The 17748-nt window shown below is 45.8% G+C and overlaps 1 protein-coding gene across 1 annotated transcript; it reads right to left on the reverse strand.

The window, feature by feature from the left end:
- Nucleotides 1-6237: 6237 nt before the first annotated feature.
- rbpja (recombination signal binding protein for immunoglobulin kappa J region a) lies at nt 6238-16643 on the reverse strand. The gene is made up of 11 exons (XM_083693363.1): nt 16596-16643; nt 15555-15593; nt 14942-15037; nt 14130-14295; nt 12581-12755; nt 11416-11553; nt 10879-10991; nt 10475-10615; nt 9919-10074; nt 9220-9323; nt 6238-8684 (listed from the first exon to the last, which is right to left on the reverse strand). Exons 1-11 carry the CDS (start codon nt 16613-16615, stop codon nt 8315-8317), a joined length of 1518 nt encoding a protein of 505 aa, XP_083549489.1. The 5' UTR covers nt 16616-16643; the 3' UTR covers nt 6238-8314.
- Between the last annotated feature and the right edge of the window lie 1105 nt (nt 16644-17748).

Here is a 17748-nt window from a genome sequence, read left to right on the forward strand (position 1 = left end):
AAAAGTCCAGTGTGTGTGTGTGTGTGTGTACGGAGTGGTTGATTTACAATATTTGTCATGACTTATTGATTAGCTCTGCATACGAGCTCAACTAAGCCTGGTGCAATGGTGAGGTTTTGCCTGACCGGTTTCTCCTTGGTCATGAAGTAAAGCACTGGTCGCCAACTCCCGGTCCAGGGGAGGCTAGTGGAGGTTGAAATTGGAGGACAGCCTCATTTTACCTCAATGGGTCAAAAACCCAAACCACATCAAAGAATCCAGCACGCTCTCCTACTTCAAACGATCCCACAAAACCCATCTTTTGCTTTTAATCTTTTTTATCTACCTATTCTTGTTCTCTCCATGGAATGTAGTGTCTTTGAGTACAAAGAAAAGCGCTACACAAAATAAATGCATTATTGTTATTATGTATGGCATGGAATGAGAAATGGTGTGTTTGATACTATTCCTCATTCCATTCCATGCATTACAATGAGGTCCTCAGGACTTCTACCTCCACCAGCCTCCCCTGGTGACATGTAAACGAAGCTATAGGATTGCCAGAGTAAATACTTAAGGAATAACTCACACCTAGTCATCCTCACAGGGGTCAAATGTGAAAGGTATTGGGGTCAGGATCACTGTCAAAGCATCTACAACAGCAGAGAGTCTTCAATGGCACAGGGGAGGCTGGTGGAGGACAGGCTCATTGTAATGCATGGAATAAGGAATGAGGAATGGTATGTTTGATACCATTCCTTATTCCATGCATTACACTGAGCCCGTCCTCTGATTTCTACCTCCACCAGCCTCCCCTGTGCCATTGAAGACTGTGTGTCTTCAATAGTGTGTGTGTGTGTGTGTGTGATACCATTCCATGCATTACAATGAGCCTGTTCTCTGATTTCTACCTCCACCGGCCTCCCTGTAGCTCTCCAGGATCAGGGTTGGTGGTCACCAGGGGAGTAGTCTACTAGTCTACTAATTCCAAATGTCCTCTATACTTTTCAATGAGGAACATTTAGAATGCGATTATTTGACTGAATTGAAATGGAATTGAACCCTAACCCCTGGTGACCACTGATCCACTCTCTGGCCGCTACCCGTCTCCACCCAGACCTGTAGGCTTACACCAGCAGGCCAACATAACTGTCATTCATCATTATAGGTGTTGATATAACACAAATTTCTCCCACATCAATGTTTCCCAACAGTGATGACTCGTACAAGCGTGTCAGATATCCGCTGAGTGCGCAAAAGCGCTCCTAAACAGTGAACAGTTTCTCCGTGTCCCCGAGAGACCCCGCTTAACCCTTGCCGTCGCAGGTGGCGCCGATCATACGGTGAGGCGGACGGCTTACCTGCCCAGTCGAACACCGCTCTCTCGCCGGGGAAGGCGAACCCTTGGTGGTCATCGTTTTGATGGTCCCTACTGTCAGTGCCCTGCACAGCCGCAAAGAGCACACCGTGGAGCAACACGAGCAAGGCCGGGGAGAGGAGCAACATCGCAGGGGTTAAGTGCAACTTGCACTCCCGGGTGGAGCGGACAAGATCCACAAAACACATGTACACAAACCGACCCCCCTCTTGACGATGCCACCACCGTGCGCAAAAAGTGTTACGCGATCGTTGGCGGCTATTAACGGCACCGCCGAGGCGAGATGTGACGCTAATGAATATGTTGAGCAACTAAACCTAGAGGATTAGAACATTCGGTAGCAGTATACAACTCAAACGTGACATAAAAACTCCATAAAGGGGCATAATTCCAACATCACCCAAAAGACTCGCCCACAAACGAAGTTCGAAAAACGTATTTCCAAACGGGATATTCGTGCGTAATATTGTCTCCCACCAAAGATCCAAAGGATAACTTCAAACTGGGTCCAGACCAACACTTTTAATTAACGAATAATCCATCAACAGAATACTCCCGTTTGCTGTCGAGTTAGAATCCAACAGCGGGTCACTGCTTTATCTTTAAAGAGATGTCAACTCAACTCTCCGTACTTTTCCACATTTCTGTCGCTGTCCCTCTCTCCTTCCCGTCCGGAGTGCGTCGAGTCGTGACGCGTCTGAGCGTAATTTACACACACACACACACGGACCATACAGTTGTCCTAACAGCTTGCACAAACACCTCGGAACACGGAATCTCATTCCTGGACGACACTGCGAGAGCTGGATCTTTGTGCGCGTGAGAGCACAGGCGCACCGGTCTCAACGTTTACGCATGTTCACAGATCCAAGTGCTATACGGATGGTCTTAACCGGTGATTATGCAGCTGTTGATGCGGCTTCTCTGATATCTGTATGCTATGTGATGCAAAGTTACAAAGTTGTATATGCCTGCATTCCTCACACACACGTGCACACAATCTCTCTCTCTCTCACTGACCTATGGGTTGAGCAGAGTGAATGAGCGGACACACACATGCGCTCTCATGGTAACAGAAACAGTGTCGGTTTTCGCTCCGGCAACCCCCCCCCCCAGGTCTAAAAATAAAGAGGGCAGGGTTGACCTTTACCCTATGGAGCATGCGCAGGTGTCTGTCAAAGCCCTTTGAGAGGCAGGCAGACAGGTGTGTGTGTGTTTGTGTGTACAGCACAGCAGATAGCTTAGTATACAACCACACACAAATAAAATAAAAAAGACAAACAAACTTCAACTTTTTATTTCTTGACCTTTCTTTTGCCAACACTGTCACATTTGCCTTTATAGAGTGATGAGCACAATCAGACAGAGAGAGAGAGAGAGAGAGAGAGAGAGAGAGAGAGAGAGAGAGAGAGAGAGAGAGAGAGAGAGAGAGAGAGAGAGAGAGAGAGAGAGAGAGAGAGTTTCCCCTGGTCCACCCTTCTAAGACAAAAGTACTAATGAAACAACTCTTTCTATCCGCCTTGCATGTTGTAGAAAAGCTGCCTGTCAAGGTCCAAAGCATGAAAAACACACAAAGTAAAAAAACAACAACCAAAAAACAGACACTGTCATTTGGCATGTTAAGAGTACGGTTATTATTTTAGTTCTGAAGCCATAGGAAAACACGTGCAGTCAGTCAGTGGAGGCTGGTGGAGGTAGAAATTGGAGGACAGGCTCATTGTAATGCATGGAATCAAATGAGTAATGGTATGTTTAAAACCATTCTTTATTCCATTCCATGCATTACAATGAGCAATGTCCTCCAGTTTCTACCTCCACCAGCCTCACCTGGGATCAGTGCTGACCAATCCTGGTCCCAGTAAGATACAGTGTGTTCTGGCTTTAGTCCTAGCCCGGAACAAACACTACCACATTCAACAAGTCAAGCAAGTGAGGCTGGTAGAGCTAGAAATCAGAGGACGGCTCATTGTTATTCAAGGGAAGGAATGAGGAATGGCATCAAACAAGTGTGTCATTCCATTCCAAGCATCATAATGAGCCCCGTCCTCTGAGTCCTACCTCCACCAGCCTCCCCTGAAGTCAAGGGCTATGTTTGAATACCTTCAAAATGCCTCCTTCCTCCCTCCAGGAAATCACAGATCTAACGTGACTGGATTGGTCAGAGCAAGCTTTTCATTGCATTGCTTCCAAACGATCAAGTCAGGTCAGGTCAGTGATTACTTCAAGGAAAGGATGGACAAAAGACAGAAAGAGTATCTAGTATTCAAACAGGGCCTAGGTCCTGATGAATGGCAAGTTAGCTGAATTGGCCGTGTTGGTGCCTGACTGAAACCGAAGCCAGATAATACTGCAGGTTTCCCGGGGGACCCGGATTGGTGACCCGCATGCGTAGGGACCGGTACGAGCAAAGCACTGCGCAGATTCGCTAACAGTGATCGCGTAAATTAAAAAAAAAATTAAAAATAGTTGTTTCATTGCAAACAGATGGGTGGATTCTGCGCAGCGCCCTTCTCAGACCCAATCCTCTCAGACAGACACACAGGCCGACTGAAGGTAGAGGACGAGACACTGGCACCTGGGTGTCAGCATGACCCAACACGGGCTAAGGCAATATGAGTGGTTTGTGTTTCTGTAACAGGGGAGGAAGGACATGTTGTTGGCTGAGAGAAACACCGCCCAATACCAGAGAGGACGGTGTTTCTCTAGAGGATCCCAGGCCAAGTTTAGTTGTGTAGCTTATAACGGTTACAGGCCATGGTAAGGGATTGAGTTTGAGATCCACCCCTCGTGTGTTTGCAGATCTGAGGAGATTGCATAGGTGTGAGTACTAAGGCAACAGGTCTACTTGGCCTACGGATAGGCCGAGTTGAGCCATCGTAATATTGCTTACACCGGCACAGTGGCGCTTCCATCTGTGAACACCAAGGGGGTAGGAGCCAAGGGAGTAGGAGCCCAAGGGAGCAGACTAGGGACTGAATGGAACCAAGCCTTGGGGACATTCCTCATGGGAAGTGATTTCTTGTGATGACCCTAACCTTAACCCTAAGCGCAAACCTTAACCCTAACCCTTATCTAACCCTAACCGTTTCTTAAACATCAGTGGGGTGACGTCAGAGTCGGGCCGTCCCAAGCATCCCACTTAGCATTTACCAAAGCCGAGTGACCGACGTTTGTAAAAACAGGTCAACTAATAACTCACACAGAGTTTATCGATGGGGCATTAACCAGGAAGAAGAGGAGCACTAAGATGCCAAGATGAGAATAAACAACAATGTTTACAAAAAACACAACTTTGTTAAAAAAAACAAAAAACAAATAAGGAGATCAGTTTGACTCTGTTACTTTACAGCATAGCAGTAACCTGTTCCCATAGCAACAGAGCAACCATCCCTTTCAACGTAGTACAGCACCAATGATGAAATAGGCCACACCTCCTCGAGGTCACAGACCAACCCCAAAAGTGTACACTGTTTGGCAATCAAGTTCAAGAACATTGAACAACGACCTTTGTACACAAAGTGAACATTGTAGGGTATACTGTAAAATCGCTGCTCTCACTCTCACACACACACACACACACACACACACGATTCCCTCATTGACAAAACAAACAACAAAAAACAAACACCAATTGGTTGCTAGGTGACCTACAAATTGATCGTTAAGGCAGTTCGTAATGATTTAAAAGTAATGGTGACACAGTGGTGACACGTTCAGGCGACAGTGAGGGTTTACGCAAACCTACGACGGGAGTTGTGGGGCTAATTTTGGAAAGGTCAAAGGTTATATTGAGAAGTGGGGCTGGAGAAAGGTTGAGGACAGTGCAGAGATGCGGGGTGTGCTGTTCCAGCCATGCACTAACACACACCTGACTTAGTTCATTAAGCAGGGAGGGGGGGGGGGGGGGGGGGGGGTCACGAAGCAAGATCAATGAGTTAACCAGCCAACTCTCCAAAACATCAGGAAATAACCGTTTTATATCGTTATAATCATCACAGTTGATAAAAAAAATAAAAAAAATAAACAAACTCATATTCAAGTTTAGCAGTCTTAATAAACTGGAAAATCAAGATGCATCTGCTGGCTAATTTAGTGGTCCTCCTTTCTGGAACAGGCTACTGATGTCTTAATGCTGGGATGGAACAACAGCCTGTTACACACAGTAGCTCACCAGTCAGGAGTTGGTCACCGCTGCATTGGAAACAGGAGAAACTAAAAGGACCTTTCTATCGAACCAGCACCCCATTGACAGCCGACTAGATAATAAAACCTAAAACTGACTCTAACCTTAACCAAACCCTTAACCAAAGCCCTTAACTCTATCCTTAACCTAACCCGTAACTCTATCCTTAACCAAACCCTTATCCTTAACCAAACCCTTAACTCTATCCTTAACCAAACCCTTATCCTTAACCAAACCCTTATCTTTAACCAAACCCTTATCCCTAACCTAAACCAAACCCTGAACTGCAACCTAAACCAAACCCTTAACCAAACCCTTGTCCCGAACCAAAATGTAACCAATTTGGAGATTAAACATCAGTTTGCTGGTCAGTCGAGTCGCCTTAGTTTCCCCCATTGGAAACACAGCTCAGGTGTAATGCAGAGAAACCATACCTCTGCACCCAACAGGACAACACTTAAATCCCCCTCAACTTTGACCCAAAAGAGAATCCAGGGGCTCTGGGTTAGAAGCCAGGTGCAACTTCATCTGAACTTAGCATACTTGTGCTGGATCAGAAACGACATCTGTTGACACGACCGTAGCTGACTGGCACTCAAATGAAACTGCTGCTTGATGGTGAACCCCCCCCCCCCCCCCCCAAAAAAATAAGAAAATAATGACCAGACTACATTGTGTAACGTAAAGCTTTAGCTACATCAGACGAATAGGCTATGGTGTGTTTAGAGAAAGTGGCAAGAGAAAAGAGTCTCCCATAGGTAGTGGTTTTTTAAGGCAACGCAATTCAAATGACACTGTAGCTTAAGTTTTAGCAGAGTGACTTAAATTGCAATGTGGTTTAGCTTAAGGCTATCTTAGCTATTTGAGTTAGCGATGTAGCGTTCGGTCGGCTAGTTAGCACTGTGGCGACGGTTTAGTTTGATTTCTCTGTTGTCCATGCTAATGTTCCATCAGTCAGGGTGGGTTCGGTGGGGGTATCGCAAGGCTAAAGGCATACATGGTGTTTTAAAGCTCTTCTTTAAAGACTTCGACCCAATCCCAAACAGACACATAGCCCCTACAACCTACGTCAGTGATCCTCACTCTTGGCGCTTCAGAGCCGCAGGCTTTTGCTCCCAGCTCAGCAGTGACACACCTGATTCAGGGTAATCAAGGTTTTGAATATCAGTTGATTAGTTCAATCGGGTGTGATACACCACTAGAATGGGACAAAATCCTGGACCCACTGTGGCTCTCCAGGACCAGGATTGAGGGTCACTGACCTACGCACTTGAGTAGATCTAAGAGGACTGAATAGTGCGCTAAATGACACATATTCCAATTATTCAAATTCCACGATGGTGGAACTATTAAAATATTGCTAACACCAAGAAGACCCAGACAGGTGATGACACACATTCAGAAGGGAAGATGGAGATATTGCGACAAAATCATGTTCTCAGACACTTCTGGCCAATATGCTTGTCAAACGTGGCCTTGGTGGACGAGGTTTATAGCCACATTACTAATACCTCTCAGATCGAGTGGGTAGGCGGTTGGGTTAACTCATTTAGTGCCACAGGTGAATAAAGTCGCCCAAATTGTCAACATACTAGAGTGCCAAGGGTGACTTTATTCAACCAAAAATGCATAAAATATGATGCTTCATTTCGGAAGCAATCAAAGTATTGTTGCTAGGTAAACGCCACATAAAACACTTGGCACTCTAGGTGGTGAGTGTTCCGGAATTCTTTGGCAGTTAGTGAGTTAAAGGGATCGATTGGGTATCGAGCGTTCCTGTAAAAACACAACTTGATTAGAAATCCCAGGCCTTGGTCTGAGACCCTCCCAAATACACTGATAGTGAACACAACAACTTATACATACGTACAAAAACATATTTAAAAAAAGGTCTGGTAAGAGACTGATCGATTAAGGCAGTCGGCCTAGAAATCCAGATTAGGAGTGTGTCCCGATAGTCTGAGAGCGGCGTCCTCCTCTCATCCTCTCCTTAATTTGCGCTGATTTAAAACAAAGAAAGGATTGGTGGAAGCAACTGCTCTCAAACATCAGTGCAGATGACGGAAAGTAAAGAAGAAGAGGAAGCGACTCTAGACGATTGGGACGCACCCTCTATCCTTCCCCCAACCTCCTCTGAGCTAAAACTCTCAAAGGGGGGGGGGGGTTGATAAAAACAATCAAACAAACTATTTGGTAACAAAAGTGTACGTACTTACTTACTATACGTTATAATACAAAAACGTGAAAATGTACCTCAGCTAAAGCTTATAAAATATAAGAATAAAATAATAATATAATAATAACAGTCCTTGGTCCGAAAAAAAACCCTATGTTACGATAATAACATTTTCCCCAACTTGGTTTCCCTTGCACACGACGGACACATCACGATGGCCTTGTTCGTTTCAAATAACCTCGGTTGAACGAACAACGAGCGGAGATAAACGGCGTTCTCGTCTGAAACTCGTAAAAAGAAAATAAATGCTTCTCTTACGAAATGAGACGTCCGTGAGAGTTGGCCGATCACGATTTGATGCATCGTGGTCTGACACTACCACTTCTCTCAGAGAGGAGTCCATGCAGTAGCATCAGGCTGTCATGTCCACAAATGTCCTCAGGGGGCGCCAACGAGAGAGGGAGGATGATTCCTGTCCAATGTCTTTGTATCGGAACCTCTCTTACACTCTATCGCTCACTCGCACGCACGCACACACACACACACACACGCACAAATCCCCCCTCTCCCACACACACACACGCACATATACCCTACGTTATGAAGACACCGACATCGTCACTGACATCCCCGACACGGACGATGACGACATGCTATTGGTGGAGCCGCTTGTGGCGTATCCCCCCGGCCCTCCGTCCCCCAGCCCGCCCAACGAGGAAGAGGAGGAGGGCGAGGACGACGAGGGCGAGGACGAAGAGTTGCTGTGGGCTCGGAGGATGGCGCCCGCTGCGCTGCAGTGGGGGCGCGGGCCCGGTTCGGGCGTGTAGGTGAAGGTGAGGGCGGTGGAGTAGATGATGCCGTCGTTTCGGACCAGGGTGACGGGCACCTGAACCGGCTGGCGGACCCAGCGCCAGCCCTCCCTGAAGGCCGAGATGTCCGGGACCACGCAGAGGACGCTCTCGCCACACCTGGGGGAGAGAGGGAGAGGAGGGGGGTTAGAGGGGGAGGAAGGCACGCACACATATACACACACGCACATTGGACTTGAAACACACATTTATTTAGTTTTTAGTTTTCCTCCATATGTCCTTATATGTATCTGCTCATTAATATTTTGATTTCAATTGACGTGGTGTGAAGTATGCTGAAGCATGCTCTTGATGGTGTAGACGTGCGTCGACAGTTAAAGGGATGGTGTTTGATCACTTAAAAGGGATGGTTCAGACTATTTTCATGGTAAGATACATTTTCACAGAATCATGAAAATAGTGCTCTATTTTATGAATGACACACACACACGACAGAGGGGGAGGGGATCTGAGAAGTACACTCGCACACAAACAGACAGACACACACGATGCTCTCACCAAATCTAGGACAAATACACAGTTGCCACCACATAAATTCTCACTCACTCAGCGTCACACACACACACACACACAAACACACACACACACACACACACACGCACAGACACACACACACACACACACACACACACACCTGTACATAGTGTCAGCCTCCACATCTCCAAACCACACTCTCAGATCCGGGGTGAAGTTCTGTCCTGTCAGCTCCAACATGGCCACATCCCCTCCTCCATTCAACTAAGGACAAAATAGACAGGGTGAGTATGAGTGTGTGTGTGTGTGTGTGTGTGTGTGTGTGTGTGTGTGTGTGTGTGTGTGTGTGAGTGTGTGAGTGTGTGAGTGTGAGTGTGTGTGAGTGTGTGTGAGTGTGTGAGTGACGCTGAGCGAGTGAGAAGTTATGTGGCGGCAACTGTGTAATCTGTAGTTTTGAACTGTGTATCCAGATCCTAGATTTGGTGAGAGCATCCTGTGTGTGTGTGTGTGTGTGTGTGTGTGTGCACGTCTCTGATCCTCTCCCTCTCTGTCAGATGTGATGATCGTGTGTGTGTGTGTGTGTGTGTACCATGTCTCCTCCTTCATTCAACTAAGGAGAGAATAAATAGGGTTAAAGTGTGTACGTGTTACCTGTAGAGTCTCCACCACAGGGACAGGTGTGTAAGAGAGTGTGTGTGTGTGTGTGTGTGTGTGTGTGTGTGTGTGTGTGTTAGACAGAGATTTCAGTTGTAAACAGAAGGCGACTGATACACATGAAGCAATTACGTGTACACAAACACGTCGCACACAGAAGTCTTATGGCAATGAGAAGAGGTCGGTATGTGTGTGTGTGTGTTACCTGTAGGCTCTCCACCACAGGGACAGGGGTGACAGGGGAGGGGACAGGGCCCATGCCTTCATAGAAGGTGTACTCTGCCTTGTCAGTGCTGATGATAGTCCAGGAAGCTCCGTCGTTGATCATCTCCTTATTGGTCTCTTTGGGACAGGGCGTGGCCTGGGGGGAGGGGATGGGAATGTGGGTTTTAACTTGACGTGAAGTAGGACATAAACCTGTGCGTGTGTGTCAAGGTTATTTTTGTTTTCTTTTTTTGGTGTATTTTCGTGTGTGTATTTGTGTATGCGTGCATGTGTGTGTGTATGTATTTGTGTATGTGTGTGTGTGTATGTATGCATACATTGGTGCATGTGTGTGTGTGTTTATGTATGCATTTGTGTATGCGCGCATGTGTATGTGTGCATGCATGCATGTATTTGTGTGTGTGTGTGTGTGTGTGTGCATGCATACATTTGTATGTGTGTGCATGCAGGTATTTTTGTGTGTGTGTGTATCCATGCATGTATTTGTGTGTGCGTGCGTGCATGCATGCATTTGTGTGTGTGTGTGTGTGTGTGACCTGGAACTGGATGATCCTCTCCTGGGACAGACACAGGTACATCCTCTCTGTGTCTTTCAGGTAGAAGGCACACTTGTGGAGCTGGGAGACGGGGTCGTCGGCGTCCATCAACGCTGTCTGCTTGTCAACCTTACGGATCACCTGGAGGGACGGACGGACGGACGGACACACACACACACACACACACACACACACACGATGCTCTCATTACATCTAGGTGACACACTTGTACAGTAGCACCACATAACCACATGTTGTTTATTGCAGGCTCTCCTTCTCTCACACACACCATAACATCTCTTCCTTTCGGCCTCTCTCTCAACAGGGCTTCTGCACTGCTAAAATCACACGCGCTGCTAAAACCACACACACACACACAGACACACAGACACACACACACACACCAGTCGTGGTAGGGCCATGCCGGTGACGGAGCACACCAGCTTCACTGTCTGTCCGTAGTGGATGTATCCGTCCCTCACTGCAAACTCCTCTCCCTCAGACTCCTCTTCATCCACTAGACACACACAGACACACACAGACACACACAGAATCAGTGTTTCAGGTCATTGCTTTTTGTTGGTGTCAGTGTTATTGTGTTCCTCCATTTTGTTTTGCTTTGTTTACGCTGGTGCCAACAACATCTGCATCACCATGGCAATGAAGCAGAGAGTAAAGAAAATTGAAGACTCACAGGAGGCGGATGGAGAAAACGAGGGAGTAAAGAAGGGAGGAGGGTCACTCACGGACGACACAGAGAAGGGAGGAGGAGAGATGAAAGAGGGAGGGAAGAGAGAGGGAGGGAAAGGGGTGACTCACAGAGGTGGATGGAGAGAACGAGGAGGTAAAGAAGGTAGGACAAGAGGAGACGAGGGTCACTCGCAGATGACAGACAAAGAAGGAGGCGGGATGGAAGAAGGGAATGAAAGAGGGTGACTCACAGAGGTGGATGTAGAAGGCGCCCCACTGCTGGGAGCTGGCGTGGAAGTTCCCCCCCTCCACATGGAGGTAGCGCGTGCTGACCGTCTGTGACCGCAAACGGTTGAACAACGCCACTTTGGTCCCTGACGCTATACACACTGGAGAGAGAGAGAGAGGAGGGAGGGAGGGAGGGGGGAGAGAGAGTGGGGGGAGAGAGACACAGACACAGAGAGACCATATCATTGCACCCAGTCACTTCACAGCAATCTAAGCAAAAAAAACAGCAAAGCAAATTTAGCAACAGTTTCGTAACCATAGCGATGCAAGTTATTGCACAATGCATAGAGTAGACAACTAGCATGTGTACATGGCATTGTGTGAGGTCATCTTACATGCATGTGTGTGTAATTGTGTGTGTATGTGTGAATGCCTGCAAGCATATGTGCATACATATGGTATGTTTGGGTTTGTGTGTGTGTGTGTGCCTACCAGGGTCTTCACGAATTCCTTTTCCATTCCATCAATTCCGGAAAGTGAATTGAATTCCAATTCCATAATTGAAAAAAGGGCATTAATTTTCAATGACTTTTCAATCCATTGAAACAAATAATCATCTCTGAGCAGCTGCGTATACTGGCGTGTCACAATCGTCGGCAACTCAACTATGTGGGTTTCTTCACATTCAACAGTGAATTGCAGATAAACAGCTTTTTGTGGAACCGAATCAGAGATTTAAATCACTTCCTGAATTGATGGAATCGAAAAAATAATTGGCAGCCAACCCCAGCGTTCTCGCCAAAGGACGGAAGAGTGGCGCTGCGCCACGCTGTGAACTTGGCGGCGCCACTACGTAAACATTTCATGGCAAATTAAACTGTCCACTTAGTGACGAGTTACCGTCTTTCATCGCCAAACGACGTCGTCGTTCAAAGCGAAAGTGAAAGCATTCTGGCGTCCCTCAGTGAATTCAGCATTTCAGCTGAATTTTTCTGGTGCATTTTGAGTTTGAATAAACAAATGTCAGTGCTACGCACTAAAATCCTGGGGAGAACCCTGCAACTCTTTTGCACAGTTTATTTTTTACAGCAGGCTACTTTAAATTAGTTGTGTTGCCTTGGAATAACCCACACTTTGGGTATAACAGTGCAAAGTCAAAGAGGGTGAAGTTGATAAGAGTCTACGTACGGTCTGCGTTCTTTAGGGACTGCTTCTTCTTGGAGGGTTTCGAGATGACCTTGATTCTCTTGCTGAGGAAGACTCCGATGTCCGTGCTGTTGCCGTAGAACATCTTGACTGACAGCATGAAGTGCTTCCGCTTGTCAGAGTCGCTGATGTACAGGGTCTTCGCCGTGCAGAAGTTCTAAACAGAGAGAGTTGGTATTAGAGTGAGTGTGTATGTGAGTTGGTATTAGAGTGAGTGTGTATGTGAGTTGGTATTAGAGTGAGTGTGTATGTGAGTTGGTATTAGAGTGAGTGTGTATGTGAGTTGGTATTAGAGTGAGTGTGTATGTGAGTTGGTATTAGAGTGAGTGTGTATGTGAGTTAGTATTAGAGTGAGTGTGTATGTGAGTTAGTATTAGAGTGAGTGTGTATGTGAGTTAGTATTAGAGTGAGTGTGTATGTGAGTTAGTATTAGAGTGAGTGTGTATGTGAGTTAGTATTAGAGTGAGAGTTAGTATTAGAGTGAGTGTGTATGTGTGAGAGTTAGTATTAGAGTGAGTGTGTATGTGAGTTGGTATTAGAGTGAGTGTGTATGTGAGTTAGTATTAGAGTGAGTGTGTATGTGAGTTGGTATTAGAGTGAGTGTGTATGTGAGTTAGTATTAGAGTGAGTGTGTATGTGAGTTAGTTAGTATTAGAGTGAGTGTGTATGTGAGTTGGTATTAGAGTGAGAGTTAGTATTAGAGTGAGTGTGTGTGTGTGTGTGAGAGTTAGTATTAGAGTGAGTGTGTGTGTGTGTGAGAGTTAGTATTAGAGTGAGTGTGTGTGTGTGTGAGAGTTAGTATTAGAGTGAGTGTGTGTGTGAGTTAGTATTAGAGTGAGTGTGTGTGTGTGTAAGAGTTAGTATTAGAGTGAGTGTGTGTGTGTGTGAGAGTTAGTATTAGAGTGAGTGTGTGTGTGTGTGAGAGTTAGTATTAGAGTGAGTGTGTATGTGTGTAAGAGTTAGTATTAGAGTGAGTGTGTGTGTGTGTGTGTGTGAGAGTTAGTATTAGAGTGAGTGTGTATAAGAGTTAGTATTAGAGTGAGTGTGTGTGAGAGACTGGTTTTCGCAGTACAGAAGCTCTGAGAGAGAGACACGCACAAAGGAAGAGATGTTATCATGAGAGAGTGTGTTTGTGGTTTGAGAACAGGGTTTTAGCAGTGCAGAGGTTCTGTAACCTTATCATTTGAATGTGTGTGTGTGTATAGATTAGCTGTGCAGAAATTCTGGTGAAAGAAAAAGAGGAAATTCACACAGCTCTACTTCTGTGTGTGTGTTTGTGTGTGTGTGTTTGTGTGTGTGTGTGTGTGAGAGAGAGAGAGAGAGAGAGAGAATACACAGCGCTTTCTCCATGTGTACTTGTGTGCGAGCGAGAGAGAGAGAGAGGGAGGGAGATTACAGTTGGAAACAGAGTGCGACTGACGCACATATGTTATTGCGGGCGCACATACACACACATACACACACATACACGGCCATATGTCAGCCATACTCTATGCAGCTTGTGTGTGTGTGTGTATTTGTGACGACCTACCTTCCCCTCCAGGTTAAGCTGCTGCATCTCCTGTTCGCTGTTCCCTATGCCAATGAAGGCACAGGGCTGGGCCTCCTGCTCGGAGCAGCCCTCCCTTTCCATCTCCTCCTTCTTCTTCTTCCAGCCACAGCCCATCAGGTACACACACGGAGGAGGGCAGAAAAACCTGGGGGGGGGGGGGGGGGGGGGGGACACAGGGAATGTGGTTAAGACCTAAAAACACACACCTGTACACCTTCTCATGGTGGAGGTGGTGTAATGGTGTGGGGAATGTTTTCATGGCACACTTTGGGCCTATTAATACCAATCAATCATCGCTTGAATGCCACAGCCTATTTGAGTATTGTTGCTGACCATGGGCATCCCTTCATGGCCACAATTGACCCATCTTCTAATGGCTACTTCCAGCATGATAATGCACCATGTCACAAAGCAAAAGTTGTCTCAAACTGGTTTCATGAACATGACAATGGGTTCAGTGTTCTTCAGTGGCCTTCCCAGTCACTGGATCTGAATCCAGTAGAACACCTTTGGGATGTGGTAGAACAGAAGATTCACAGCTTGAAAGTGCACCTGAAAAATGTGCAGTCTCAAAGGAATGTTTCCAACATTCTTATGGAACATTGTTTCTTATGGAATCAATGCAACGAAGAATTTAGGCTGTTTTGAGAGCAAAGGGAGGCCCTACCCAGTATACCTGCGCATGCACACACATACGCGTGTGCACACGCTCACAAACACACACGATAACATCACTTCCTTTCTGTCGCTCTCTCTCTCTCTCTCTCCACAAAGCCTCCACACACACACACCTTTTCTCATTGCCGTAAGACTTCTGTGCGACTTTCGCATGTAGTATGAGCACAGTTTGGTCTCCTCTCTCCTTCAGATAGTTCCTCATGGCCTCTCTACGGGGAAAACCACAGAACAACATTCAAGCAATGTGTACTCACCATTGCCATACTTCCCCATAAACACAGATGGTGAGATAATCACAGCTGCCTGCAGTGCTGCCTCAGTGCAGTGTTCAATTAGAAACAGGCGCTTTGAGGTGATTTATAGCAATGTAAAGCGCTTCATAACATTTAAGTTGTTAAGGGGGGGGGCAATACGTTTCATGCATCTTTTGCATGGTGACTGAGAATACATGTTTAAGTTGACACTCATTATATAGGCCTATCGTTCAGAGTCGTCAAATTAAGCTAGAATTTAAATCAGTGGTCATCAACAAATATTGATGGTTACTTGACTAGTCTTATCAGGTGTGTCATGCTGGGGTAGAACAAAAGCATGCACGCTGTTGCTAAGCGTTATTGACCACACATGGTACAGAATTCTAGTTTTTACACAACCTCGCTATGTGTTTATACAGTTTTACAGAGATATGTTACAGTTACGGAAGTGTGCCGTGGGAGTTTCTTGTACCTTGTCAGACGCTGCGGTTGAGCTCGCTCGCCAAACTTCCTGGGAAACAAAATAAAACAAGCGGTGTCAACAACTTTTTTTTTAAACTCAGCAGCTCAATAGTTAAACATCATCCTATATTCATCAATTCAGCAGTGGATAATGGTCAAACTGTTTATCAACGGGTAAGAACGTGTTACACGGCAGCAGTGTTCGATAGCCGGATAGCATCCTCCTCTATGCAGTCCTATGGACAGATGATAGTAGGAGACTTAGCGAACTAACTGTAACTCTAACTTCAACCTCCAACTCGGGATTTGGTCAAAGTTAGGTCGCTAAATCCCTTTACTTGCCAATACATTACTCTACAAGAGACATTTGGCAAGCTTGATGTCCGTCAAAGGGGACAGCCAGTCGATGAACCATCAGTCAGTGAAAGAAGGATTTTATTACGAACTGTGTCTTTGCGGTGTCATTTTTATTTCGATCCATGTCATGACAAAGTCTCCGACTATCTGTCTGTAGGACTGTATAGAGGAGGATGCTATCCGGCGAGGTTGTATCATACTGCAGCAGGTGGGAAGTTTTGTTGCACGTGAAAGTACGTGTCAATCAATCAACATTAGCCAACTTTGTTTTCAGTTTACTGGACGACAAAGATAATATATGAAACCTAGTTTCAAAATACAACGGCCAGTCGGCTCCGCTGCTGATCCCAACTGACAAACAATCAAATAGGCTAAACCAAGATAGTGGGACTGGACTCAAAATAAGATGGCTAGAAAAGCTAGCCATCCAGTAGCTAAAAGAAGTAGCCTTTGCAGCTATCGCAAGCGAATATTGCTGGCAAAGAAGGGTGCGAGCCTTTGACGAACAACTGGACCAACATTGATACGACAAAGTAGCAAGAGGTGTGGGGCCGATTTAAAAAACGCGGGCGACAATATCAAGGAAGAAAAACATTCATGCATGATTGCAACAAAGTGGTATAGATCTACATAAACAATCAAACTGAACTTTTTAACTCCATTCCTTCATTTTGCTCTAAATTTCAACACTTACCCCGTCACAACGGGCGCCATCTTCCACTAACTCTCCAAAAAAGTCCAACAATCGCGAGATCCCACCCCCAACCCCCAACCCCCTCCCAAAGCTTGTCGGGACAACAGAACCCAGACTGGAGGAAAAGGAGAAACGACGGGAGTGAAAGAGGGGGAGGTGTGACGGGGGTAAATGGGTGAGAGAAGAGGGGGAGCGACGGGCAGAGGGCAGACGCCACAACAACAGGCGTGGGAAAGTTCCGAAGTCGCGCGAGGACAGAAAAACTCTCACAATAGACAAGAATGGAATTGAACCTGACCTATCGCGAGATGAACTGATACCCTCATAACCTGCTTTGGTTTTTTTTCACAAGGTGCTGCACACTGCAACTCGATTCCCACGCCTTTGTGGAGCAATAAACTACACCGCTGTGGAGGGCTAGAGAGCTTACAGTCGAACTTAGCTCATGAAGCATTTAGAAGTTATATTATTCAAGAATCAACGGCTATATATCGTTTATTTGAAAAGTAAAAAAGTGTACTAATACCAGGTTGCCCTTTTAAAATCATTTATTCATAATCATAGTACACATGTCATATTTGTATACGCTAAGCAGCCGTGTTACCACAGACACAGACATTGATGATGTGTTCTTTTTATGATAAATGTATTTATTCAGTGTGAGGGAAATATTCGTCAAACACCTATTAATAAATACACATTAAGGATAGATTGATGCATAAATGTAAATATACAATCTAATATGTGTTCTTTTTATTATAAATGTATTTATTCAGTGTGAGGGAAATTTTCGTCAAACACCTATTTTTCTCTGGCAAAAGACGAGACGATAACTGACTAAATAGATCGAGAAATCGATTAAAACTAAACCGAATGCAAAGTTTCCATCGGAGAAGAAAGCTTTTGTACACACGAGCTGACGGGGGGAAACACTGCCCAATCTCAAGACAGTCAGCGAATATTTGCGTTTGAGAGGGTCGGTTGGTTTGAGCAATGCGCTGCGCAGATCACTGATCTACAACTCACCTTCGGTAAAGACATAACCACCGATTGTGTGATAAATATCAGAGAACTGGTGCAGTGCCTTGCTGAGGCTGATCCTCTCAAACGCAGAGCTTGTTTGGCATTGGTTAGGCCTACTGCCCTTTATGTG

This window comes from Argentina silus (genome assembly GCF_951799395.1).
Source record: "Argentina silus genome assembly, chromosome: 21".
Lineage (NCBI taxonomy): Eukaryota > Metazoa > Chordata > Actinopteri > Argentiniformes > Argentinidae > Argentina > Argentina silus.

Bases quoted from the DNA above. Each gene is read 5' to 3' on its own strand.
- rbpja (XM_083693363.1), bottom strand. From the start codon at position 16,615: ATGGCGCCCGTTGTGACGGG. The intron at 12,756-14,129 runs GTAGGTCGTCAC...CTCTCTGTTTAG, and splicing joins AGCTTAACCTGGAGGGGAAG to AACTTCTGCACGGCGAAGAC. The intron at 10,616-10,878 runs GTGTGTGTGTGT...CCGTCCCTCCAG, and splicing joins GCATGGCCCTACCACGACTG to GTGATCCGTAAGGTTGACAA.